The sequence below is a fragment of the Panthera pardus genome, unplaced genomic scaffold (genome assembly GCF_024362965.1).
Source record: "Panthera pardus isolate Hobbes unplaced genomic scaffold, ASM2436296v1 HiC_scaffold_1, whole genome shotgun sequence".
NCBI lineage: Eukaryota > Metazoa > Chordata > Mammalia > Carnivora > Felidae > Panthera > Panthera pardus.
In genome coordinates this window covers 68317532-68344338 of record NW_026526654.1, presented here as the reverse complement: position 1 = coordinate 68344338, position 26807 = coordinate 68317532, and the positions used below count along the sequence as shown (strand labels likewise).

The following is a 26807-nucleotide window of genomic DNA, read 5'->3' as shown; positions in this document are numbered from 1 at the left end:
TATGGACACTCAGCTAAATTTCCAGTCTCAAAAAGCATATAATTACGCATATATTACATTAAGCAATCTTAAACGTTAATAAGTCTTAGTTAAATTCCTTTAAGATAGACTTACAGTACTTTTATAAGTTTTAATCTAATAAGTCTACATTACAAACCCTTGTTCTTTTTGTCCACTTCATCAAGAGCTACAACTAGGAAAGTTCTAGAGAGTTAGAACAGGATGAAAATTTTCCCAGGACACAAACCGCGATATTCTTGAGAAAGTGCAACATAAATATACATTCATTAAGGCTTCATGAGAGAAAGTTCACTAGTTGACCTAAGTCCTTTAAAAGTTTTATTTAATTTCAACATTTCTCACTAGTTCTCTAAAGTCTGTTAAGAGGAAAGTTCAGAAATACTTTTCTTTAATGGCAGAGGCCTATATTGATGTAAGAAATTTTACCTGGTTTCTATGTTTTTCTGTAGCTCAGTAAAGGTGAATGGCATCTCATCTAGGTCAACTGCTGCAATAAAGATACAGATTCCCCATAGTTCCTTTTTCCTTTGACTATAACCTTCCTGGGTACAAAAAAAAAAAAAAAAAAAAAAAAAAAAATTCAAATATTTCATTAATTATTCACACACTGGATACTATACTAAAATTATATGATGATTTTTTTTCTTAATTTAACTTGCTTTTAAATTCTTATGATGGCATATAGTTGAGAGTATTTAATTCCACACTAATAAAAAATCTTTAATTTTATATTATAAAGCAAAAAATACTAGAAAGATCAAAAAGTTAAATTATAACTTACTGTGAAAAATTGAGGGGTCATTTCTCTGAAGCAAATATTTTCATTTTTCAATAATCCAATGTCATCAGAGCCAACTTAAAGGATTTGAGTTCATAACAATTGTTTTTTTTTTAAAAAAAAAGAAGCCTACTTTCTTGAATATCTTCATTTTGCTCTGATACACTTAATTTTTTTTTACCAATCTACTGACTCAAGTATTTTGTAACCTCATGAAATTCATATCTCTCAGTGCCATAATTGCCTCCTTTGTAAAATGGAAGTAATAATACATATCTCACTTGGTAAGAATTAAGTGAGAGTATACATCTAAAGCCCTTAGAATAATGCCTGGCATATAATTAGTACCTGATGAGTGATGGCTATGATTATCATTAGAATACTTTTTCCCTTAAAAATATCTGTATCTCTTTCTAAATATGTAAGTTTTGTAGGTAAAACTTGATTACATTAGATTGCAAACAAAAGAAATACCAAATTAGCTGATATTCTATTACACAACTGGAACAATTTGCTTACTCTCAATCGAAGGTTACAACAGAGCTGAAAAGTTTATGATGAAATTTTACATTGTTTTGAAATCTCAGTTACATATAAACTTTAGGAAAAGAATTGTTCTGGATTATCAAATTTTAATAATAAAAACATATTATCTAACTCTAAACTTTTCCTTAATTTTAGCTACATGGAAAACAAATATTTTTATTTAAGTTTTGTTTTAATTACAGTATAGTTAACATACAGTGGTATATTAGTTTCAGGTGTACAATACAGGGATTCAACAATTCCATATATCACCCAATGCTCATCAAGACAAGTACACTCCCTAATCCCCATCACCTTTTTAACCCATCCCCTCACCTCCCTTCTGGTAACGATCAGTTTGTTCTCTAGAGTTAAGAGTCTATTTCTTCATGTGTCTTTTCTTTGCTGTTTGTTTTGTTTCTTAAATTCCACAATATGCAGCAATCTGTTGCATTTCTATACAAATATCTTAAAACTTACAACTATACACCCACTAGAATGGTTAAATTAAAAAGACTGACGATATGGTTGAGACGACAAATGGTTGGTAAGGATGTAGAGCAAGGAATACTCAAATACTGCTGGTGATCATGTAAAATGGTACAACCATTTTGAAAAACAAGTTTGGCAAGCTCTTATAAAGTTAAGTATATACTTTCCATAACACTTAGCAATACCACTCCCAGGTATTTATACCCAAGAGAAATGGAAACTTTGTACATAAATGTTAATAACAGCTTCAATTATAAAAACCAAAAACTAGAAAATGTCCCAATATCCAAAAACTGGTGAACAGATAAACTGTGGTACAACCATACAATGGAATGTTATTCAACAATAAAAAGGAAAATTACTGGGGCGCCCGGGTGGCTCAGTCAGTTAAGCATCCGACTTTGGCTCAGATCAAGATTTCACAGTTCGTAGGTTTGAGCCCTGCGTTGGGCTCTGTGCTGACAGCTCAGAGCCTGGAGCATGTTTCAGTTTCTGTGTTTCCCTCTCTCTCTGTCCCTCCTCCATGCATGCTCTGTCTCTCAATCTCTCTCTCAAAAATAAATAAAACATAAAAAAATGTTTTTAATAAAAAAGGAAAAGTACTAATAAACACAACATAAACCTCAAAATTATCACATGAAAAAAAGAAGCCAGAGAAAAAAGGGTAAATCCTATATACTGTTCTTCCTTTCCTACAAAACTCTAGAAAAGGCAAAATTAATTTTTAATGGCAAAAAGTACATCAGTGGCTGCCTTGGGACAGGAGTGGAGGTGTTAGACAACAAAGGAAAGGAGAAAACTTTCTGGACCAAAAATTTCTATACTTTAATTGATGGTGGTAATTACATGGTTGAGTGCATTTATCAAGATTTATTGGGGCGCCTGGGTGGCTCAGTCAGTTAAGCATCCAACTTTGGCTCAGGTCAGCATCTCACAGTCCGTGGATTTAAGCCCCGTGTCAGGCTCTCTGTTGTCAGCTCAGAGCCTGGAGCCTGCTTCAGATTCTGTGTCTCCCTCCCTCTCTCTCTGCCCTTTCCCCCACTTGTGCTCACTCTCTCTCTCTCAAAATAATAAGTAAACATTTAAAAAATTAAAAAAAAAAAAACTTAGGAGACAGAGTCAACATGGCAGAGAAGCAGGGGGACGTGAAGGTCCCCCGCCCCTCAAACACAGGAGTATTGAGGCCAGAAGATTTGGAATTCCAGGAATCTAGGCTACAGAGTGACAGAAACATCTCCAGGGGCCAACAGATACAACTTGGCAAGCTATAAGTGGGTGATTATGAACTGGGAGAGATACAACAGGAGGCATAGGCACAGAAGAGAAGGATCTCCTTCTGTGGAGAGACAAAAGGAAGAGACAGAGAGGCTGTGGAAGTGTAGGATTATGTTTGGACAAGAGAAAAACCTCTCTGGACCATAGTCCAGGGAATGGAAAAAGACAGAAAGAACCAATGTCTAACTTGCAAACAGCCTTAGAAGTGACAATCCTGGGTTACAGGACTTTCTCCAGACGGGGGCCTGCTGCCTTGTACATGCACCTGGTGGAGAAGGGGAGCCACTCCAGGCTCAGTAGCAAGCTCAGAGGCACAAAGACAGCAGTCCCCTCCCTTGCGTGTTGTGGGAAGAAGTATATAGCCACTCCAAGGACAAAAGACCTGCCAGCCAGAGGCCCTTTGTTTGTTGGCAGGGTAGAGTGGCACTACCCTGGAATGGGGGCGGGCAGAGTGGGATCCTTTAGGACATTGGGGTTTGAATCCCAGCCAAGTGCCTGGAAGGCACAGAAGACTGTGGAGCAAGACAAACCACCTGCTCATGCCCAGGCAGCACTGTGAGGACAGCCTGAAGAGAGTGGTATGGGATAGCCCATCCAGGGAGTAGAGACTGGGTTGTTGCCATTTTTATCCCCATCACCAACAAGGTCGGGCTTCAGGGAACAAAACAGCAGGCCCAGAGTGGAGGCAGGACCCACCTACACCAAGCCACGCCCCTCCCCCTTTGTACCTGGTAACTGCTATCTACCTAAGCAAGACTGACACTGACCGAACCAGACAGCCCCTCCTCCAGACCAGCACAGCCACTGGTTTCAAGGAACCATGAGATATTGGTCCAGCAGTTTTGCATTTTCTGATTGGATTCATGGTCAATTTTTTCTTTCTTTTCTTCCTCTTATTTCTTCCCTTTTCTATTCTGGTTATTGGTTTAAGCAGACGTTTTTAATCTAGTCTTTTCATATCTCTTCTGTATCTCTCTTTTCCTTATTTTCCCCTTTCTCTCTCTGTAGTAAGCCATATAGTTTCTCTGATTCTCTGCCTGGTCATTTTTTTTTTCTTTTCTTTATACCACACCCCTGTCATTTCTTTGTATGGGATAAGGCTTCTTCTACCACCATGCCTTTTAAAATTTTTTCCACGGTTATTTCAATGAACAAATCAAAGTATACCTAGTGGAAGTAGTACCACCATTACAAGTAGGGAGATAGAGCAACCAGAGTCACAATAACAGAGAGCACACAACACACTCCAAAAACACATCCTGAATGACCAGGCCCTGGACAGTGTATGACCCCTTTTTAATATAGTAGTGCTCGTAGGTGAAGGACCCTTAACAAGCTATTAAAACACTTAAAGGGCAGAAAACTAGCTAAAATGATGAAATGGAAGAATTCCCTCAAAAGAAATTTCAGGAAGAAATGACAGAGAATTTCTCAAAACAGATATAAACAATATATCTGATAAAGAATTTGGAATGATAGTCATAAGATTAATAGCTGGGCTTGAAAAAGGCAGTAAGACAGCAGAGAATCTATTGCTGCAGAGATCAAGGAACTAAGAAATAGTCACAACAAATTAAGAAATGGTATATATGAGGTGCACAATAAAGTAGATGCAGTGACAGCAAGGACAGAGGAAGCAGAGGGGAGAATAAGTGAAATAGAAGATAAAATTATGGAAAGTGATGAAGCCAAGAAAAAGATAAGAAAATACCAGACTATGAGGGGAGAATTAGAAAACTAAGTGCTTCAATGAAATGTACTAATATCCATATCATAGGAGTTCCAGAAGAAGACAAAGAGAAAGGGGCAGAAGGTTTACTTGAACAAATTGTAACTGAGAACTTCCCTAATCTGAGGAAAGAAGCAGACATCCAAATCCAGGAGGCACAGAAAACTCCCTTCAGATTCAACAAGAATAGGTCTTCACCATGGCATATCAAAGTGAAACTGGCAAAATACAAAGATAAAGAGAGAATTCTGAAAGCAGCTAGGGACAAACAGGCCTTAACCTACAAGGGTAGACACATTAGGGTACTAGCAGACCTGTCCACTGAAACCTGACATGCAAGATGGGAGGGGCAGGAAATATTCAATGTGATAAATAGGAAAAATATGCAGCCAAGAATCATTTATCTGGCAAGGCGGTCATTCAGAATAGAAGGAGAGATAAAGGCTTTCCCAGACAAACAAAAACTGAAGGAGTTCATGACCACTAAACCAGCTGTGCAAGACATGCTAAGGGGGACTATGTGAGTGGAATGCTGTAAAGACTACAAAGGACCAGAGCTATCACTACAAGCATAAAACCTACAGATAGCACAATGACATTAAATTTGCATCTTTCAATAATAACTCTAACTGTAAATGGACTAAATGCCCCAATCAAAAGACACAGGTATCAGAATGGGTAAAAAACTACGATGCATCTATATGCTATCTACAAGAGACTCGCTTTAGACATGAGGACACCTTCAGATTGAAAGTGAGGGGATGGAGAACCATCTATCATGCTACTGGAAGTCAAAAGAAAAGCTGGAGTAGCCATACTTATATCAGACAAACTAGGTTTTAAACTAAAGGCTGTAACAAGAGATGAAGAAGGGCATTATATCATAATTACAGGGACTATCCATCAAGAAGAGCTAACAATTATAAATGTTTATGTCCCCAACTTGAGAGAACCCAAATACATAAATCTATCACAAACATAAGCAATCTTATTGATAAGAATGCGGTATTTGCAAGGGACTTTAAAACTCCACTTATAACAATGGACAGATCATATAGGCAGAAAATCAATAAAGAAACAATGGGCTTGAATGATACACTGGACCAGATGGACTTGACAGATACATTCAGAACTTCTCATCCAAAAGCAGCAAAATACACATTCTTCTCAAGTGCACACGGAACATTCTCCAAGATAGATCACATACTGAGTCACAAAACAGCCCTCAATAAATAAAAGAATTGAGATCATGCCATGCATATTTTCAGATCACAATGCTATGAATCTTGAAATCAACCACAAGAAAGAATTTGGAAAGCCTCCAAATGCATGGAGGTTAAAGAACATCCTACTAAAGAATGAACAAGTCAACCAGGCAATTAAAGAAGAAATTAAAAAACAAATGGAAGCAAATGAAAATGAAAACACAACAGTCCAAACCCTTTAGGATGCAGCAAAAACAGTCCTAAGAGGAAAATACATTGCAATCCAGGCCTATCTCAAAAACAAGAAAAATGCTGAATACAAAACCTAACCTCACACCTAAAAGAACTAGAAACATAGCAGCAAAGAAACCCCCAAATGAGCAGAAGATAAATAATAAAGATTAGAGCAGAAATAAACAATACAGAATTCTAAAAAAAGAACTCATCAATGAATCTAAGAACTGATATTTTGAAAGAATAAACAATATTAATAAACCCCTAGCCAGACTTCTCAAAAACTGAGAGAACCCAAATAGATAAAACCACGAATGAAAGAGGAGAAATCACAACCAACATCACAGAAATACAGTTAGGAGACAATACTATGAAAAATTATATGCCAATAAACTGGACAACCTGGAAGAAATGGATAAATTCCTAGACACCCACACACTACCAAAAGTCAAACAGAAAGAAATAGAAAATTTGAACAGACCCATACCAGCAAAGAAATTGAATCAGTTATCAAAAATCTCCCAACAAGTAAGAGTCCTGGACCAGATGGCTTCCCAGGGGAATTCTACCAGACATTTAAAGCCCAGTTAATACCTATTCTTCTCAAGCTGTTCCATAAAATAGAAACAGAAAGCTTCCAGACTCATTCTATGAAGCCAGCATTACCTTGATTCCCAAATCAGAGACCCCACTAAAAAGGAGAATTACAGGCTGAACCTGGATACAAAAATTATTAACAAGATACCAGCAAATCAAATTCAACAGTATATTATTGGAGAATATAAGAATTATTCTCCATGATCAAGTGGGATTCATTCCTGAGCTGCAGGGCTGATTCAATATTCACAAATCAACCAATGTGACACATCACATTAATAGAAAAAAGGATAAAAGCCATATGATCCTGTCAATAGATAGAGAAAAAACATCTTAAAAAACACAGCATCCTTTCTTAATAAAAACCCTCAAGAAAGTTGGGATAGAAGGAACATAACTTAACATCATAAAAGCTCTATTTGAAAAGCCCACAGCTAATATCATCCTCAATGGAGAAAAATTGAGAGCTTTCCCCCCTGAGATCAGGAACACTACAGGGATGTCCACTCTCACCACTGTTGTTTAACACAGTATTGGAAGTCCTAGCCTCAACAATCAGAAAACAAAATGAAACAAAAGGCATCCAAATTTGCAAAAAAGTAAAACTTTCACTATTTGCAGATGACATGATACTATACATGGAAAACCTGAAAGACTCCACCAAAAAACTGGTGGAATGGAAACATGAATCTATTAGCAAAGTCGCAGGATACAAAAATCAATGTACAGAAATCGGTTGCATTTCTATGCACCAATAATGAAGCAACAGAATAAAAAAAAAAAAAATCAAGAAATTGATCCCATTTACAACTGCACCAAGCACCATAAAATACCTAGGAATAAACCTAACTAAAGATGTAAAAGATCTACATGCTTAAAACTATAGAAAACTTATGAAAGAAATTGAAAAAGACACAAAGAAATGAAAAACATTCCAGGCTCATGGAAGAACAAATATTGTTAAAATGTCAATACTACCCAAAGCAATCTATTCATTCATCGCAATCCCAATCAAAATTGCACCAACATTCTTCTCAGAGCTAGAACAAACAATCCTAAAATCTATATGGAGCCACAAAAGACCCCAAACAGCCAAAGTAATGTTGAAAAAGAGAAACAAAGCGGGAGGCATAACAATCCCGGACTTTAGCCTCTACTACAAAGCTGTACTCATCAAGACAGTACGGTATTGGTACAAACACAGACACACAGACCAAAGGAATAGAGAACCCAGAATTGGACCACAAATGTATGGCCAACTAATTTTTGACAAAGAAAGAATATCCAATGGAAAAAAGACCGTCTCTTTAGCAATTGGTACTGGGAGAACTGGACAGCAACATGTAAAAGAATGAAACTGGACTACTTCCTTACACTATACACAAAAATAAACTCAAAATGGATGAAGGACCTGAATGTGAGACAAGAAACCATCAAAACCCTAGAGGAGAAAACAGACAACAACCTCTCTGACCTCAGCTGCAATAACTTTTTACTCGACAGTTCTCCAAAAGCAAGGGAAATAAAAGCAAAATTGAACTACTGGGACCTCATCAAGATAAAAAGCTTATGAGCTTTTTATTTAGTCAGTAAGAAAATTTAGTCAGCAAGAAAGTGCTAAATTTATACAAAGCAGGAAAGAGAAAAATTAGGAATATTGAGAAACCATTAAGATATTAAAACTTTAATTACACATTACAGTTTAAATTAAAATCTACAATCAACACTTGAAGAGGCTACCTATTAGTAGCATTTAGTTCACTTGAACCACCCAAATGATAACCCCCAATTGATGACTTCAACTTGCTGCTTTAAAATGCACTAACTTACAAAAGAGCTCCACCAAGTGGTAAAAGAAATCATCTTGGACGCATTAGAAAATTACTATTCATGCTGTCACAACTTAACTAACATGAATTTAAATTCAATTTTAAAACTTAAAAATACTATTATCTCTAATTTTCACTTTTTAAAATATTAGCCACAACCAAGATGAAAATAAGCCTGAAAAACTTAACAGAAGACCACGGGGAAGGAAAAAAAAAAAGGTAGAGAGGGAGACAGCCAAACCATAAGAGACTCTTAAAAACTGAGAATAAACTGAGGGTTGATGGGGGGTGGGAGGGAGGGGTGGGTGATGGGCACTGAGGAGGGCACCTGTTGGGGATAAGCACTGGGTGTTGTATGGAAACCAATTTGACAATAAATTTCATAGTTAAAAAACTCAAAAAAAAGCCATTAAAAACATGCTTTTTAACTCTGGGTCAAAAGGACAGACACATCCTTACACTTAATTCACAGGACTGAAATGAGTGACTAGCAACAAGGTTACAAATTAAATGTATTACAGGAATATATTAGAGGAATAGAGGGGGTAAGAGCTGTCTTTATCTTCTACTCTTGGATTTCTTCCTCACCAAGACTGTATGTAGGAACCAAAGGGATAACAGACTAATAGGCCAGAAAATCCCACCTCCCTCACTTGTGTAATACTGGCTGACAGCAGTCAGCATTAAGGACAATTCTTCAATGTGCTCAGAAGAAGCAGAAATTAAGAGTGACACAGCCAAGAAGATGAATATAAAAGCTAACCTTACTTGCACTCAATCACATTTTTGATACAACACACAGCTGAATCAGCCATCCAGTTACACAATGCCCTTGTGAGAGAGAATTGACTCTACTCCAAGAAAAGTAAGTACCTAGCAAGTTCAGATTTGCCTGGCCCACTGCCCAAGAGACGGGGTTCCCTCCATTAAGAACTTCCACAGAACTCAGTGGATAGCACTACCCAAGCACTTAATAGAACTGTGATTTACTTGTTTTTATTTGTCCGTATTTCAACTAGTCCATAAGCATTTGGAAGGCAAATGAGTTATACCTAATTAATTACTGTACCACCCAAGAGCCTAATACAGTATTCACAATAACTTGGTATTAAACGTGTATTAAAAAAAAAAAAAAAAAAAGCAGTAGTAATAGCCATACCCCATATAGGATAGAATAGCTTTTTTGTCTTTATCTTTTTTTTCCCTTAGTATGCTCAGAAAAACAAGCAACACTTCAATCACCAGTACAAAATGTAAGGTACAATGATTGGTTCTACTATAGTTTCTTCAACTCTCATTCACACTGATAACAACTAGTGAGTATGAACAAGAGTAACTCACAGGGACACAAGAGTGGCTCTGTTGGTTAAGCATCTGACTCTTGGTTTCAGATCAGGTCATGATCTCACTGTCAGTTCGAGCCCCGCGTCGGGCTCTGAACTGACAGCATGGAGCCTGCTTGGGATTTCTCTCTCCCTCTCTCTCTCTGCTCCTCCCCAGCTTGCTCTCTCAAAAAATAAAATAAATTAAACATTTAAAAAAAGTAACTTACACAAAGAAATGATATTACAGGCCTCATTTTCTAAATAGGTGACACACAACTGACCTGGAACTTAGTTTCTGGTCCAGCTCTCTGCTTAGTTTATTGAGTCAAAGGCCCAAAGATGATCTACCCCAGAAGATATAATCATATAGAACAAAAAGCTGCCACCAAGCTCAAACAACCATTCATTAATTGGCTTTTCTGTAAAAGATCTATCAAACTGTTATCTACTACTCTTAGAAACAAGGTAGAAAAACACTGAAGAGACAGATCAATTCCTACAACTCAGATTCAATTATATGGATAAAAGGTATCTTCCAAAGTTTGAATGCCAACTCCTTCTACCAATATAGCATATACTACTTGAAAAAAGAAAAACTTCAATAATGAATAAATGAGCTGGCATTAGAATAAAAATCCCAAGTAGGAAAGGAACTGAAAGAGATCAGTAATTATCAAAGCATTCTGTGGTCTGGGAGTTTCTAGGGTTCCAAGTCATAAAATGATAATCTTTGGCAAATTTTCCTATATTTTAAAAAAACTTTAGGAAAACCCATATGTTCACTTCCCATAAAGCTTCAATTATTAAACAGCCATCTAGTTACACAATGTCCTTGTGAGGAGGGCACTTGTTAGAATGGGCATTTATCGCTTCTGTTAGAATTCAATGCAGCATGGTAACACAATTTACCTTTATGTTGATAAAAAAACAATGACTGCCAGCTTTTAGGTCTTGAATAAAACTAGGAGAAATAGACTTAATAAACAAAGTTTGGAGACCTTCTGAAACAGAGGTAAGGTGAGGGGAAATTAATAATAAATATTTAGTAGTTTTGAGTGCAATATGATTCTGATTCAACTTACCTTAAAAAATAGTTTGTACCATGAGAAAATCAAGGTACATATAAAAGAGATAAATTAAGACACAAACAGGATTATGAATGTTTGATAAAATAATTCACTTAAAAACTCCTAAATATCTAGGTCTTATACAAACTTGATTATCTGTTTATAGCTGAATATAAAACAGAGAGGAATAACTACCAATAACATCAATAATCATGTATATCAGGCTTCTAACATTACAATGCATACAATTTTTTAAAGTTTATTTATTTATTTTGAGAGAGAGAGAGAGAGAGCAAGCAGTGTGGGGGCATAAAGAGAGGGGAGAGACAGAATCCCAAGCAGGCTCTGCACCGTCAGCACAGAGCCCAATGTGGGGCTTGAACTCACCTACCGTGAGATCATGACCTGAGCCAAAGTTGGCCACTTAACCGAATGAGCCACCCAGGTGCCCTTACCATGCATGTAAATAAGGAAAAATATTAATTCACTGGCAGATCATTTATTTATTTCAAAGCAACATCTGCTGTTAATCTAGCATACTTGGAAGCCCATGACAATCTCTACAGTCATTTTAATCCTATGGAAGAGTTTGATGTATTCTTCTGATATCTACTTCTAACAGGGGGGATAAAAATTCAGATTTGGCTCTATGTTTGTGCAGAATGAGGGGGAAGATTTTTTAAAAAGGAAATACATTGGGGCGCCTGGGTGGCTCAGTCAGTTGGGCATCCAAATTTGGCTCAAATCATGATCTCACTGCTCATGAGTTCGAGCCCATGTCGGGCTCTGTGCTGACAGCTCAGAGCCCGGAGCCTGCTTCAGATTAGGTCTCCATCTCTCTACCCCTCTGCTGCTCGCTCGCTCTCTCTCTCTCTCTCTCTCAAGTATAAAAAAAAATAAAATAAAATAAAATAATTAAAAAATTAAAAGAAAATACATTATGGCTGGTTTTCAATAATCTGTATCCCAAAAGGTACTAGAAAGAATTTTTTAAAAAAATTTAAAAAACTATAAATAAGATCAAGAAAAAAAATCCAAAATATATGGATTTATTGGACATTATTCTCTTATTCATTAAATTAATTCAATAGTTATTTATTAAAAGCCTACTAAGCACCAAGTACATTTTAACTGCTCAGAATACATCAGTAACAAAATAAACATTCTTGTGTCCTGGAGCTGAAATTTTAAAGGGAGGGGAAAAACAATAAACAAAAATCAGTTTAAATAAGTATACTATACACTATATTATAAAAAGAACAGAGTAAAGTGAATAGAGAATTTGAGAAAAAAAAGTGAGATTAAACACTATTAAACAGGGTGGTAGGTCTCACTGGAAGAGTGAAATCTGGGCAAAGACTGTCATTCTATGAACAAAGACATCATCTATTAAAATATCTATTAAATTTTGACCCAGTGATTCCACCTCTAGCAATCTACACTACAGAAATCATGTTACTTGTGCATTAAATGTGGATAGAAGGATATTCATTGCATACAACATTTATAGTATCAAATATTCAAAAATAAACTATATGTTTACCAAGAGGGGAACACATAAATAAATTATATGTCCATACAATAGAAAATACATTTACTAAAAATATCAAGCTAACCCCAAAGCGCAAGGTACTCTTCAAGACACATGGCTACATGAAAAAAGCAAGGTGCAGAACAATGCAAAAGTTAGAGACTTTTATTAGTCGCTTTTGGAGGGAAAATGTAGGTGGCTGAGGGATAGGAATGAGAGTAACTTTTCACTGTTTACATTTTTATTTCTCTTGAATCTTGAACCAGATGAGTCTAATGCCTACTCCAATAATAATAAAAAGTAATGAATTTTCAAAAAGTGTAAATAAATAATAAAACCTCAATTAGGTAAAATAAAAATCCTTGTGTGTGTGTGGTGAGGTTAAAGGAGGAAGGATTGGAGGTACAAAGTGAATAAAAAATCCATCAATGGTTCTTTCTACAAAGGTACGGATAGAAAGAAGTCAATATATATATATTCACTTTTTACTCTATTACTATAAAACCTGATCTCTTAAAAACAAGTACATGTGAAGTTTTGAGTATATGATTTTTTTCTTTGAAATTTTGAAAGCAAAATATAATGATGATAAAAAATAACAGGAGAGATGTTAGTATCTGAAAAACTGCATGCTATAATGCCTTGGAAGTTGATATCCAAAATAGTAAATAATCAGTTACAAGATTCATGGTGACCACAAAATTAAATAAATTAGTTCTCAGAAGAAGCCAAGCTGATCTTTATTCACAGATGAGGATAAAACTCCTTGCATAGGCCCAGAAGAAAATACACTGCAGTAAATAATACTGCCTAACACTGAAAACTTTAATGAAGGAAAAGGAATTTTAAAAGGAGGCAGTCCAATTATACATTATTATAATAATTTGACTATATGTAATTATATATTAGACATATCTGAGTATTTCATGATGAAAGTTCATAATGAACTTTAATAATGTTATCTGCTATACATATTAAGTATAAAACATTAAATGGTGGAAAAAATAGGAAAGAAACAGTTTAGGAAAGAGAACAGAAAAGTGGGGGGGAAAAAATCAAACCAAAAATGGTTTTTTAAAGAGATCACCAAAACAGAGAAACTTTTAGTTAGACTCACCAAGACAAAAGGCTTAAATTAGCTAAAATTAGGAATGAAATAAGGACATTAAGACCAACCTTATAGAAATAAAAAGAATATTAACATGAATGCTATAAATAACCACATGCCAACAAATTAGATAACATAGATGAAATGGACAAATTCCTTGAAAAGGACAAACTACCAAAACTGACTCAAAAATAAACAATCTGAATAGACCTACAGTAAAAGATAGAATAGTAATTTTAGAACTTCCCATAGGGAAAATTCCAGGCCCAGATAGCTTCACTGATGAATTCCAAACATTTTAAAAGGAATTAATATCAACTCATCAAATTCCCATAAAAATCTCTTAAGAGGGAAGATTCCCCAACTTATTCTGTGAGAAACCAGTATTACCCTGATACTAAAATCAAACAAAGATATTACAAGGAAAGACTACAGAGAGAAAATCTATGAGTATAAACCAAAAATCCTCAAGAAAATACTAGCAAACCAAATTCACAAACATATACAAAAGATTATACACAATGACCAAGTAAGACTTATCCTAGAAATGCAATGCTGGCTTACGATCTGAAAATCAATTAATGTAATACCAATAAAAGAAAAAAATCACATATCATATAATATCAATAGACACGAAAAATCATTTGGCAAATCCAAAATCATCTGATAAAACACTAAATGCAAGAGGAAGAAAAGGGAACTTCCTCAACCTGATGAAAGGCATCAAAAAGATCAGGAAAGACAACAATGCCCCTCTTGCTATCCTATTCACCAATGTACTGGATGTTCTAGTCAGGGCAATTAGGGAAGAAAAACAAATAAAAACGTATCAAGAAAAGAAAGAAGTCAAACTATCTGTATCTGCAGACAATGTGATCCTGTATAAATAAAATCCTAAGGAATTTACTAAGACACTATTTGAACTAATAAATTTAGCAAGTTTGCAGGGGACAAAATAAACACACAAAAATCAACTGTATTTCTATACACCAGCAATGAATAAACTGAAAACGAAATTAAGAAAACAATTCTATGTATAATATCATGGACAAGAATAAAATACTTAGGAATAATTTTTAAGGTAAGACTTGTACTCTAAAACCCAAAAATATCACTGAAAGTCAACAACATCTAGATAAATGGAGAGACATTTCATGCTCACAAATCTGAAGACTTAATATTGTTAAGATGGCAATACTTCCCAAATTGATCTACTGATCTGCCATAATCCCTATTGAAATACCAACTGTCTTTCTAATAGAAATTGACAAATTCATTGTAAAATCCATATGGAGAGAGGATTCTGAGAAGATGGCAGAGTAAGAAGCAGAAATCTATCTCCCTACCTAGATAACAATTATACTGAAGGAATGTCTTTGATGTAGCTATTTTGTAACTCTGGAGTCTATTAAAGGCTTTCGATTTCCAGGGAAAGGCACAGACCACAAATTAGGGCTAATTTCTCTTGATTTCAGCTCTTAAAACAGTAGCAGCTACTCTTGCCAACCCTCAGCTACCCTGCAGGCAGCTGTGCACATGTTCCTGGAATAGCTTACACACAGTCCACAGGAGTCAGAGTGAGCAAAAAGGACTCTTTCAAATTTCAGAGATATATGTTCTAATCACTGACTGCTGCTACTCATCACAGAAATGCAAAGAAGTGGGGCTACTGTTATGCCTCCTCCTTTGGTTGAAGTGACTTCCAGGGGACTTAAAGGATCTGTGCCTTTTTCTTTTTCCACTTTTGGGAGTGAGACATCCATAACTAGATAACTGTAAAGCAATCACATATACAAAGAAAATAAAAAAGACAGTGCATGGTCAGAGAAGTCACGGCCTCAGAAAAGACCTGAGAAGACCTTAATCTTATACCCCACACTGATTTTTGGCAGAAACATGCACTACAACAACCAAAAAAGAAAACAAAATGAAAAATAAAACCCAAAAAACAGCAAGCCCTAGGAAAAAAGGGAGAATCTGATTTTCAGACTTACCACATTACTGGATTCAAATGTCCAGTTTTCCACAAAAAAGAATCACAAAGCATATAGAGAAACAGGAAAGTATGACTCACTCAAAGGGAAAAAAAAAGACCAACAGAAACTGTTGTTGAAAAAGAACTGATGGCAGATATACTAGAAGAAGAACTTAAAACAATGATCCTAAAGATGCTCAAAGAACAAAAGGAAGACATGAACAAAGTCAAGAAAATGACAAACAAAATGGAAATATCAAGAGAAAGAAAATCTAAAAAGAAACAAAAAAAAAATTCTGGAGCTGGAAAGTATATAACTAAAATGAAAAATTCACCTAGAGAGATTCAAAGATAGAAGAAAAAAAAAAACAACAAACGTGAAGATAGGATAATGGAAAGTATAGAGTCTGGGAAACAGAAAACAAATTGAAGAAAAGGAAACAAAGACTAAGGGACCTACAGGACACCATCATATGATTTAAGGGAGTTCCCCAAGGAAAAGAGAGAGAAAAGGGCAGAGAGAATATTTAAAGAAATAATGGCCAAAAACTTCCAAAATGTGTTAAAAGATGAATATAAACATCTAAGAAACTCAACAAACTCCAAGTATGATGAACTAAAAGACACTCCTACGAGGACATACTATAATCAAGATGTCAAAAGTTCAAGTCAAAGGCAGAATTTATAAAGCAGCAAGAAAGAAGCAACTCATCATGTACAAAGAAGCTTCAGTGATTATCAACAGATTTCTCATTAGAAATTCTGAAGGCCAGAGGTAGTACGCTGATATATTAAAAATGCTCAAAGGAAAAAACTGTCAGCCAAGACTGCTATATCCAGCAAAACTATCCTTCAAAAAATCAAAGAGAAAGTAAGACATTCTGGGATAAACAGAAGTTGAGGGAGTTCATTACCACTAAACATGCCCTGTGAACAATGCTAATGGGAGTCTTGAAGACTGAAATGAAAAGAAAGAGTAACTCAAAACCATAAAAATAAAAATTTCAATAAAAGTAAACACATAGACAACTAGAAAAGTTACTATTATTGTAAGAATGGTGTATAACTCCACTTTTTGTTTTCTACATAAGACTAATGAATTAAACTATTAGTTATGTTTTGAACTCACAGTGTATGAAGATGTAATTTTGTGACATCAACAACTAAAAGAGTTGGATATAGAGCTGTTGAAGGGGTACAGTTTTTGCGTCACTGAAGTTAGTCTGAAATAAATTCAAATTACAGTGTTATAACTTTAGGATGTTAAATGAATCACAATCAGAGCTACAAAGAAAATAGCTGAAGAATATATACAAGAGGAAATAAAAGTAATTTTGATATTTCACAACAAAAATCCGCCTAAACACAAAAGAACTACTGAAAACAGATAATCAACAGAAAGAAAAAACAAACCACAATGAAACCAAAAGCTGATTCTCTGAAAAGAGTAATATAACTGAGAAGCCTATATTTATATTAACTGAAAAAAGAGAAGACAAATTACTTCTTTAAGAAATGAAAAAAAAAATAACTACAGATCCTATGGAAATTAAAAGGATAATAGAGTATTATAAACAATTCTATTCCCCCAAATCCAAAAACCTAGATGAAATAAACCAATTCCTTCAAAGACACAATCTGCCAAAACTCACACAAAAAAATATACACTCTGAATATACCTCTAATATATTAAAGAAATTGAATCAATAATAACCATTCAAAACAGAAAGCGCTAGACACAGAATTCACTGGTGAATTCTAACAAACATTTAAGGAAAAAATTTTACCAATTCTCTATAATCTCTTCCAGAAGACAGAAGCAAAGGAAATACTTTCTAAGTCATTGCATGAAGTAGCATTACCACAATACTAAACCCAGACAAATACATTACAAGGAAAAAAAAAAAATACAGACCAGTATTTATCATGCATATAGAAACAAAAATCCTCCACAGATTACTAGAAAATTGAATCAACAATGTATAATAACAGTTATATACCTGAAAAATTGGGATTTATTCCAGGTATGCAACATTCAAAAACCAATTAATGTAATACATCACATCAACAAGATGAAGAAAAAAATGACATGATCATATCAAGAGATATAAAAACAGCATTTAACAAAATCCAACACCTGATAAAACTTCTCAACAAAAATGAATAAAGAACTTCCCCAATTTGATAAAGAACATCTATAAACAACCTACAACTAACCTCATACTTAATGGTGAGAAACTACAAGCTTCCCCATTAAAGATAAGGAACAAAGCATGGGTGTTGGCTCTCACTGCTCCTTTTCAATATCATACTGTAAGTCCTTTAAAATGCACTAAGACCAGAAAATGAATAAAAGGTATACATATTGGGAAGAAAAAAAAAACTGTTTGCAAATGATATGACTATTTAGAAAATCTGGAAGAACTGACAAAAATTCCTAGACCTAATAAGTGATTATATCAGGGTTACAAAATGCAAGATTAGTATACATAACTAAATAACTTTCCTATACACCAACAGTGAACAAGTAGGATGTGGAATAAAAAACAAAATACCATTCATATTAGCACTCCAAAAATGAAATATTTAGGTATAAACCTAACAAAATATAAAATATGTACCAGATGTATACAAGAAAAACTACAAAACTGGTGAATGAAATCAAGGAACTAAAATAAAGATATTCCACACTTATAAATAGGAAAACAAGACATCAGTTTTTCCCAAATTGACCCATAGATCTAACACAACCTCAATCAAAATCCCAGCAAGTTATTTTGTGAATATTGACACAGTGATTCTAAAGTTGATATGAAGAGGCAAAAGAGCTCAAACGGCCAATATAATATTGAAAAAGAATAACAAAGTCAGAGGACTAACACTATCCAATCTCAAGATTTATAAAGCTACAATAATCAAGACACTGTGATACTGGTGAAAAAACCGACAAACAGATCAATGGAACACAGTCCATAAATAGACCCACACTAATATAGTCAAATAATCTTTGACAATAATGAAGGAAAAATGTATTTTCCACAAACAGTATTAGAACAACTGGATATACACCTGCAAAACAATGAATCTAGACACACAGACCTTATACCCTTCACAAAAATTAACTCAAAATGGATCACAGACCTAAACGTAAAATGGAAAACTATAAAATTCCTAAAAGGTAAAATAAGGAAAATCTGGTTGACCTTAGGTTCAGCAAAGACTTTTCTTTAATTTAGATATGATTGGAGTATAACATATTAGTTTCTGGTGTACATTATGATTCAATATTTGTGTATGTTGTGAAAGGATCACAATAAGTCTATGTAACATCCCTCACCACACATAATTACAATGTTTTTTCTTGTGAACTTCTAAGGTATACTCTCTCAGCAACTTTTAAATATAAAATACAGAATTAACTATAGTCACCATGTTTTACATTACTTATTTAATTAGTTATTTAATAAGTCATCTTATGACTTGGTTGTTTTTAACTGGAAGATTATACTTTTGGATCACCTTCATCCATACTGCCCATCCGCTAAAGGTTACCTACCTGTGGTAACCACCAATCTGGTCTCTGTAAGTTCAGTTTTTTTTAGATCCTACATATAAGTGAGGTCACATGGCATTTGTCCTTCTCTGATTGACTTATTTCACTTAACATAAGGCCCTCAAGATCTCTCCATGTTGTTGCAATGTTAAGATTTCTTTCTTTATTATGGCAGAATATTCCACTATATTTATATATGTATGTATGTATATATGTGTGTATGCATATATATACACACACATATACATACATATATATACATATATATATATATATATATATATATGTATGTATATATACACCCAGAAGTAGAATGATGGATCATATGGTAGTTCTATTTTCAATTTTTAAAAAAACCTTCATATTGTTTTGCATATTGCTGCATCAGTTTATATGCTCACCAACAATGCACCAGAGTCCGTTTTCTCTAAATCTTCACCAACACTTATTATTTCTTGTCTTTTTTGATAACAGTCATTCTAACTGATGTGAAGGGATATCTCATTGTGGTTTTGATTTGCATTTCCCTGATGATGAGTGATGCTAAGCATCTTTTCATGTACCTGTTGGCCATATGCATGTCTCCCTTGGGAAAATGTCTATTCAAATCCTCTGCCCATCTTTTAACTGGATTATTGGCTTCTTTGCCATTGAGTTTTTTTATGTATCTTAGAAATTAACCCTGTATCAGATATATGATTTGCAAATACATTCTCCTATTCAGTAGGTTGCCTTTTCATTTTGTTGACAGTTTCCTTTGGTGAGCAGAAGCTTTTTAGTTCAATATATTCCCACTTGCTTGTTTTTACTTTTGGTGCCTTTGCTTTTGCTATCAATCCCAAAAAATCATTACCAAAATCAATGTCAAGGAGCTTACAATTTACATTTTCTTCTAGTTTTAGGCTTTTAGGTCTTATGTTCAACTCTTAATCTTTGGATTAAGACTTAATCAAGTCTTTGGAGTTGATGTTTATGTATGGTACAAAATAGTGGTCCAGTTTCATTCACATTTGGCTGTCCAGTTTTCTCCGTACCATCTTTTGAAGAGACTGTCTTATGCCCATTTTATATTCTTGGCTCCTTTTGTAATAAATTAATTGGCCATATATGCATGGATTTATTTCTGGGATATTCCCCAGCATTTATCTAGGAGTCTGTTTTTATGCCAACTCCATACTGTTTTGATTACTACAGCTTTGTAATATAGTTTGAAATCAGAAAGCATGATGGCAATGACTTTTTAGATACAACACCAAAGGCAAGATTCACAAGAGGAAGAATTGATAACCTAGACTTCATTAATCATTTCTGCTGCATGAAAGACACTGTCAAGAAAACAAGAAGTCAAGCCACAGAAGGAGAAAATATTTGCAAAAGATGTATTTGATAAAGAACTGTTATCCAAAATACACAAACTCTTAAAATTCCACAAGAAAATGAACTGATTAAAAAATGGGCACATGGTCTGAATAGGTAGCTCTCAAAAAAAGTGTACTGATAGCAAGTAAGCATATGAAAAAATACTCTACATCATATGCCATTAGAGAATTGCAAATTACAACAGTGAGATACTGCACCTATTACCATGGCCAAATTCCAAAACGCTGACAACACCAAATGCTGCTGAGAATGTAGAGCAAAAAGAACTTCCATTACCAGTGGAAATTCAAAATGATGCAGTCACTTTGGAAAACAATTTGGCACTTTCTTATAAACAAACTCTTACCATAGGATCCAGAAATCACTGTCCTTGGTATTTACCCAAAGAGCTGAAAACTTCTATCCCCATAAAAACTTATACATGGGTTTTTAGAGTGGCTTTATTCATAACTGCCAAAACTGGGAACCAACAAAGATGTCCTTCAGTAGATGACTTGATAAACAAAAAATGGTACATCTAAATAATGGAATATTATTCAGGGCTAAAAAAAAATGAGCTATCAAAACATTCAAGACATAGAGCACCTCAAATACACATAACTAAGGGAAAAGAAGCCAATCTGAAAAGGCTAGAAACTATGTGATTCCAACTATATGACATTCTAAAAAAGACAAAACTATGTCGACAGTAAAAAGATCAGTGGTTGCTGTGGTGGGGGAGGAGAAGGATGAATAAGCAGAGCACAGAGAATTTTCAGGGCAGTGAAAATACTCTGTATGATATTTCAATGATCAGTACATGCTATTACACAAATTTGTCCCAATGTAGAAAATAATATACCAAGAGTGAAGCCTAAGGTAAATTATGGACTTTGGGTGATTATGATTTGTCAATGAAGGCTCAACTATAATAAATATACCACTCTAGTGCAGGATATTGATAGTGGGGAAGGCTGTGAATATTGGGAACAGGGGGTATGTGGGAAATTCGTGTGCTTTTTCCTCAATTTTACTGTGAACCTAACAATGCTCTAAAAAAAAAACAACATCTACTAAGAAGCAGATTTTGAAAAGGAGGGAAAAAAGTCCTTCCTGAAAATTTAACAACTTAGATGATATGCACAAATTCCATTAAGACACAAATTATTAATATATACTCAGGAAGAAACAGATAACCTAAATAATACTATATCTATTACAGAAATTGAGTAAAAAGTTTAAAATTTGCCCAAAAACTCCAAAGATAACTTCACTAATGAATTTTACCAAGTGAACATATGTTAACCAGGACAGAACACAAAGATGAGCCATAAAACAAGTCTCAATAAATTTTGAAGGACTGGAAAATAATCTAATATAAGGTTTTTGATCTACATCTTTGTCTGCAGTAATATGTATGTCTATGTACATTAGCAGTAAGTATTTTTTTTTTATTTGAGAGAGAATGAGCACAGTGGGAGAGGGGGGTTGGGGGGGAGAGAGAGAGATTGAGAGTTGAGTTATTGAGAGAGAATGAATCCCAAGAAGGCTTCACACTCAGGACAGAGCCCAATGTGGGGCTTGATCCCACAACTCTGGGACCATGACCTGAGCTGAAATCAAGAGTTGGATGCTCAACTGACTGAGCCAGCCAGGCACCCCTGGCAGTATGTATTTTAAAAACAAATCTAGGAATTAACTCAAGTCTCCTTAATATTTGAGAGAATACTAATCTATACATCCAAGAAGATCAACAAACTCCAAATGGGAAAAATGCAAAGATATCTACACTCAGACACATCACACTAAAAAAGTTTAAGAACAAAAATAGAGAAAATCTTAAAAACATCAAGAGAATAAAGGATTTATCAATACAAATGAAATCACAGTAAGATTAACAGCTGACTTCTCATCAGAAACAATGAAGTTGAGGAAGGAATTAATGATCTATTCAGAGAGCTGAAAGAATAAAACCATGAACTAATAATCCTATATCCAGCAAATCTATCTTTCAAAAATCAAAGCAAAATAAAGGTATTCCCAGATTAACAAAAAATGAAAGAACTAAAACCAAACCTGCCTTACAAGACGTACTAAAGAATTTCTTCAGGCTAAGAGGAAATGACAATAGACTGTAATTAAAATCTACACGAATAATGTGTGTAAAGGTAAATAGGTAATGACAAAATATAGTATCATTGCATATTTCTCTTTCCTTCCAACTGATTTTAAAAAGCAATTGTTTTTTTAAAAAATCTAAAATTTTACTGTCAGGCCTATAACATAAAGATATGTAGTATGTTTGATAACAACATAAAAAAAGATGGTGGGAATGAAATTACATTGGAATAAGGAAATGATACCAGATAATAACTTGGATTCACAGTTAAGATGGAAGAGAAGAGGGGCGCCTGGGTGGCTCAGTCAGTTAAGTGTCCGACTTCAGCTCAGGTCATGACCTTGCAGTTCACGAGTTTGAGCCCCGCGTGGAGCTCTGTGATGACAGCTCAGAGCCTGGAGCCTGCTTGGGATTCTGTGTCTCCCTCTCTCTCCCTGTTCATCCCCTACCCGTACTCTGTCTCTCTCTGTCTCTCTCTCTCTCAAAGGTAAGTAAACACTTAAAATTTTTTTTTTTAAAAGGAAGAGGAGATTAAATTTTACAAAAGGGGGGAGGTGGAGAAAGAGGTGGAACAGAACAAGGAATAATAGAGAACCAAAAATGTTGAATTAAAAAAAAGCTAATATATGAATTTTTGAAAAACCTCTATAAATTTATTTATCCTCTGCTTATTTCTCTTACATTCTTGTGTTTCTAAGATATACAGACATAGTATGTGTAAAAATACCATAAAAAAGGAAGGAGAGATTAGAACAGTGTAATAGTAAACTTTTTGTATCTTAATGGAATTAAATCGGTAAAATCTGGTAAGTTAAGATGTGTATTGCAAGCCACAGAGTAACCACTAAGAAAAATTTTTAAAAACGTGAAAAATATTTTACTGAGGATTTCTGCTTCAACTTTTTTTTAATGTTTTATTTATTTTTGAGAGAGAGAATGTGAGCAAGGGAGAGGCAGAGGACCAGAGGTACATAAGATCCAAAGTGGGCTCTGCACTGACAGCAGCAGGCCTGATGGAGGGCTCGAACCCATGAACCAAGAGATCATGACCTGAGCCAAAGTCAGACGCTCAACCACCGGAGCCACGTGGGTGCCCCTCTGCTCCAACTTTTGATGAAGTAACTAGGGCCAGATTCATGGTTCTGCCCAAAATAAACAAAAAAGAAAAGAAAATGGAAACAGATACATAATATAACTCAAGGCTCTAGACCTTAGGCAATAAAGAAGAGTAATCTCCAAGACTCAGGGAATATACAAGGTGAGCCCTATAAATGTTTAAGCTACTTCCTGGTGAATAATTCCAGATAGCAGTGCAAGGAGGGAAAAACCAAGGACAGCCCAATGGTCTCCATGGACTGGCTGGACAGAACTAGAAGTCTGAGGAAGTCAAAGCACCTAGAATTCACAGTGCAGAGTACCAAAGAGAAGAGAGCTACACAGAGAAACTCCAGAGATCTGCAATGGATTCCCCTCAATTAGCACATGCAGGTGAGGAACATTTATGGCTCACACCAGCTGGGAGTAGTGCCTGTTCCCAATGGCCAGAGGAGAAAACCTCATGGTAATACAAAGGGTATACATTACAGAGGCTTACCTCAATAGAGTATTTAATGCTAGACAGGTGGTTGTTACCTAGTGATATTTTTACTTCCCAGTGGACATATGGCAATAATCTGGGTACGATTTTGGTCATCACAACTGGTCAGGGTGTACTACAGGCATCTAGTAGATTGAAGCCTGGGATCATGCCCCTAAACGTTCTAAAACACACAAGACAACCCCTGTAACAAAGAATTATCCAGCCCAAAATGTCAACAGTGGCAAAATTGAGAATCTCTGCCCTAGACTAAGCCCAACTCTAATGTCACCTAATAAATCTTAAAAGTAAAACCTGAAAGGATCAACCTGTGTCCAAAAAACTTAATGAACCCAGAAAAAAGATTAAGACTATTATCAGGAATACAAAAATTAATGAAATATCTAATACACAAATTTACAATGTCTACAGCCAAATAAAAGTTATTAGATATACAAAAAACAGGAAAATAACCACAAAAAGGACAAAAATCCATTAGAATTTAAAAAATCAGGTATAGAATTATTAGATATGGACATTAAAACGGTTATTATTACAGTACCTCATATTTTCAAGAAGCTATCCCAGAGGTCAGCAAACTACAATCAAATCCAGCATGCCCATTTTTATAAAGTTATTGGAATACAGCCACACTTATTCATTTTCACTTTGTCTGTGAGTGTTTTCATGCTACAATGACAGAGATTGCATCACCTAAAATTTGTATTATCTGACCCTTTACAGAAAAAGTTTGCCAACCTTTGAGCTATACCAAAGATGTAATAAGCACAGACACAGAATATATATTTTTTAAAAACTGCTAAATTGAACTTCTAAATATGAAAATTCTTAAATGTGAGGTGAGAAGTACACTGAATGGGATTAAAGGCAGGTAAATTTAAGGATAAAGCAAAAGGAATCATCCAAAATGAAATGCACAGCAAAGTAAACTGAAGACCAAAAATCTGAATAGAGGATCAATGAACTGTGGGAAAATGTCGCATAGCTAAATATAAATATATATATATATATATATATATATATATATATATATATATATATATATATATATATATATATATATATATAATTAGAGACCATGAAGGAGAGGAAAGAAAGAAAAAGAACCATAAAAAGCTTTATTTGAAGACATAATGGCCAAACTGTTTCCAAATTTGATGAAAACTATAAACCTACACATTCAAGAAGTAAAATGAACCTCAAACATGAAAATCTTAAAAACTACACCATTAAATATCATGATCAAAATGCTGAAACACTCTAGGGAGAAAGAGAAGATCATAAAATACAACATTTCACATACAGAAGGTACCTGGGTGGCTTAGTCAGTTAAGCATCCCACTCTTGATTTTCACTTAGGTCATGTTCATGGGTTTGAGCACTGCCTTAGGCTCCATACACAGTGTGGAGCCTGCTTGAGATTCTCTCTCCCTCTCTCTCTGCCCCTCACCCTGCTCCTGCTCTCTCTCTCCCTCAAAAATAAACAAAGTTAAAAAAACAAAAACAAAAAACAGGGGCTCCTGGGTGGCTCGGTCAGTTGAGCGTCTGACTTCAGCTCAGGTCATGATCTCGCAGTTCATGAGTTCAAGCCCCGCGTCAGCATGTCAGGCTCTGTGCTGACAGCTCAGAGCCTGGAGCCTGCTTCCAATTCTGTGTCTACCTCTGTCTCTGTTCCTCCCGCTCTAATACTCTCTCAAAAACAAATAAACATAAAAAAAACCACAAAACATTTCACATACAGAGAAACAAAGATTTGGATGACAGCAGACTTCTCTTTGGAAACAATGCAAGCTAGAACACAGCAAGACAGCATCTTTAAAGTACTGAGGGGAAAAAGTCAAACTACAATTTTTTAACCAGTGGAAGTATCTTTTAAAAACTAAGGCAAAATACAGACCTTTTCAGATGTACAAATGCTGAAAGAAATCATCACCATGTCTGATGTCTATAGAAAATGTTAAGGAAAATCCTTCAAGCAGAAGGAAATGATGCCAGATGGAAATATGGATCTTTATAAAAGAAGGACAAGCACTGGAAACGGTAGCTACATGGCTATTTTAAAGACTCTTTTTTAAATTACTATTTAAATTTCCTTTAAAAAAATTGGTTAAAGCAAAAATAATAGCACCGTATTATGGGGTTTTACATGTACAAGTAAAATGTATGACAATAGGACAAAGACCATGAGGGAAGACATGAAAAATATAGTGACATAGTTTTTATAATATACATTCAATAGTAAAAATCATTTGGAAATAGACTATGCCACAACTATATGGTCAACTAATCTTAAACAAAGCAGGAAAGAATATCCAATGGAAAAAAGTCTCTTCAACAGTGAAATGGACAGCAACACGTAGAAGATTAAAACTGGACCACTCTCTTACACCATACACAAAAATAAATTCAAACGGGATGAAAGACCTAAATGTGAGATAATAAACCATCAAAATCCTAGAGGAAAACTCAGGCAGCAACCTCTTTGACC

General features: G+C 34.9%; 1 protein-coding gene across 2 annotated transcripts in view; it reads right to left on the bottom strand.

Annotated features, from left to right (window-relative positions):
- Positions 1-26807, bottom strand: part of RB1 (RB transcriptional corepressor 1) — a 171815-nt gene that overhangs the window by 129023 nt on the left and 15985 nt on the right. For both annotated transcript variants that reach the window (XM_019447575.2, XM_019447574.2), the window contains exon 3: positions 448-563. In XM_019447575.2, coding sequence (XP_019303120.1) covers positions 448-563 — 116 coding nt within the window. The remainder of the gene's footprint in view (positions 1-447; positions 564-26807) is intronic.